We start from the raw sequence: 1,487 nt of genomic DNA on the forward strand, positions 1-1,487 counted from the left end.
AGGTGAGGACTTGGGACCTGCGGCAGGGGTGGGGGCAGTGGGGTTCCCGTCTCCTGCTGACATCCCCCCTGCTCCCCAGGTCCAGCATTGCGGTCGCGTTCTGACCTGGGTGGCCGAGGCCCTGAGTCGCTCTGCCTTGCTGCCCCCGGGTGGGCCGCCTCCCCCAGTCCCGCCTGAGTCAGAAGGTTGGTGTGTGGGATCTGTGTGTGCACAGCCTCCTGGAGTTTGCATGTTTTTCTCGCGCTCTGCCCTTCCGTTGTCCCTGGGTCACTCCCTAGGTGTCCTTGGGGCTTTTTGTGCTCCTTTCTCCGTGTTTCCTCTTTTTGCCAGTCTTCCATTTTTTCTGGCTCTCTTTTCCCTCCCAATCACCTACTGTTTCTTCTCTCTGCCTCCCAGACTGAGCCCTGCTGGCGGACTTCAAGGAGTAGCCTTCACAGGGGTGTTTTGCTCCTAGAGTAAGGCCCACCTGGGCCTGGGTCTCCACACCTGGTGGCCTTGTCCTTGAGGTGGGACCCATGCCCAAGGTCCACCACCTGGGCTGCTGCTGAGATCACCTCAGGAAGTGTCATACGTGTGAGCCACAGCATGCCCGGCTCCTCCCAGAACCAGCCCCACTCTGGGAGGATCAAGCACTGGAGCCCAGGTCGGTGCCCCTCCAAGGGCCCTGCCACAGCAGGGGGAGGCTGGAGGGTCCTCAGAGTTTAGGGACCACAGACCCCACTCACAGCTTCTCCTCACTGGGGAAATAAAGCACTTGAGAGAAATCATATCTGGATGCTTGATTCTTGGGGAACTGTTGGGTATCTACTGGGATGGGAGCTGGAGCTAGGGTGGTGGGTTGCGGTCCTCGGTGGACTTGCTAGTATACTGTGTGCATCTTTGGGTCCACTCGCTCCTCTTAGCCCCACTATTCCCGCCCGACTCAGACCCAGCACCTCTCGTCTGCCCAGTTTTGATGACTCTCACGTCAAGAGGGCAAGAACCCATCTGTACCCCTCTAGCTTCTACTTTCCAGTGGAAAAATAACTCCGTGATAATGAGCGAATTATCTTCTGGAGTAGGGGTGGGTGGGTGGTGTGTACATCTGCTCTGGCAATAGGGAGATGGAGGATGCAAATTTGAGTAGATAAATGCATATGTGTCTTTAAAAAGTCTAATTAGTGGAAAATTGCAGGCCAGGCACACACAGGGTTGAGGCAAATGTGCATCATTACACATGCAGTTTAACTAAATAACCCATAACAAACTAAACTGATAATGCCAAGGCTGAACTGACAGCAATTATTAGTTAAATAGCAAGAAAGCCTCCAACAACCAAAACATCCAAAAATCAGACCAAAACATCCTTCCTCCAAATTGGAGGAAATCCAAGCATCTGTCACGTTGGGTGCAGAATGGCTTTGAAACATTGCCAAGTGTTGTGTGGCAACCAGACTTCTCTGGAAGATGCTGAATTAGTTCCCAGGAACCCAAGTAATGAGCATGGT

General features: G+C 53.5%; 1 protein-coding gene across 1 annotated transcript in view; it reads left to right on the top strand.

The window, feature by feature from the left end:
* Window positions 1-764, top strand: part of TRPM4 (transient receptor potential cation channel subfamily M member 4) — a 51,951-nt gene extending 51,187 nt beyond the window's left edge. Inside the window, exons 23-24 of the mRNA XM_021715609.1 lie at window positions 80-185; window positions 397-764. Of these exons, the coding sequence (XP_021571284.1) occupies window positions 80-185; window positions 397-401 (111 nt within the window). The 3' untranslated portion in view covers window positions 402-764. The remainder of the gene's footprint in view (window positions 1-79; window positions 186-396) is intronic.
* The last annotated feature ends 723 nt before the right edge of the window (window positions 765-1,487 follow it).

Source organism: Carlito syrichta, unplaced genomic scaffold (genome assembly GCF_000164805.1).
Source record: "Carlito syrichta isolate Samal-C Ts95f unplaced genomic scaffold, Tarsius_syrichta-2.0.1 Scaffold307218, whole genome shotgun sequence".
In the NCBI taxonomy this organism is placed as follows: domain Eukaryota; kingdom Metazoa; phylum Chordata; class Mammalia; order Primates; family Tarsiidae; genus Carlito; species Carlito syrichta.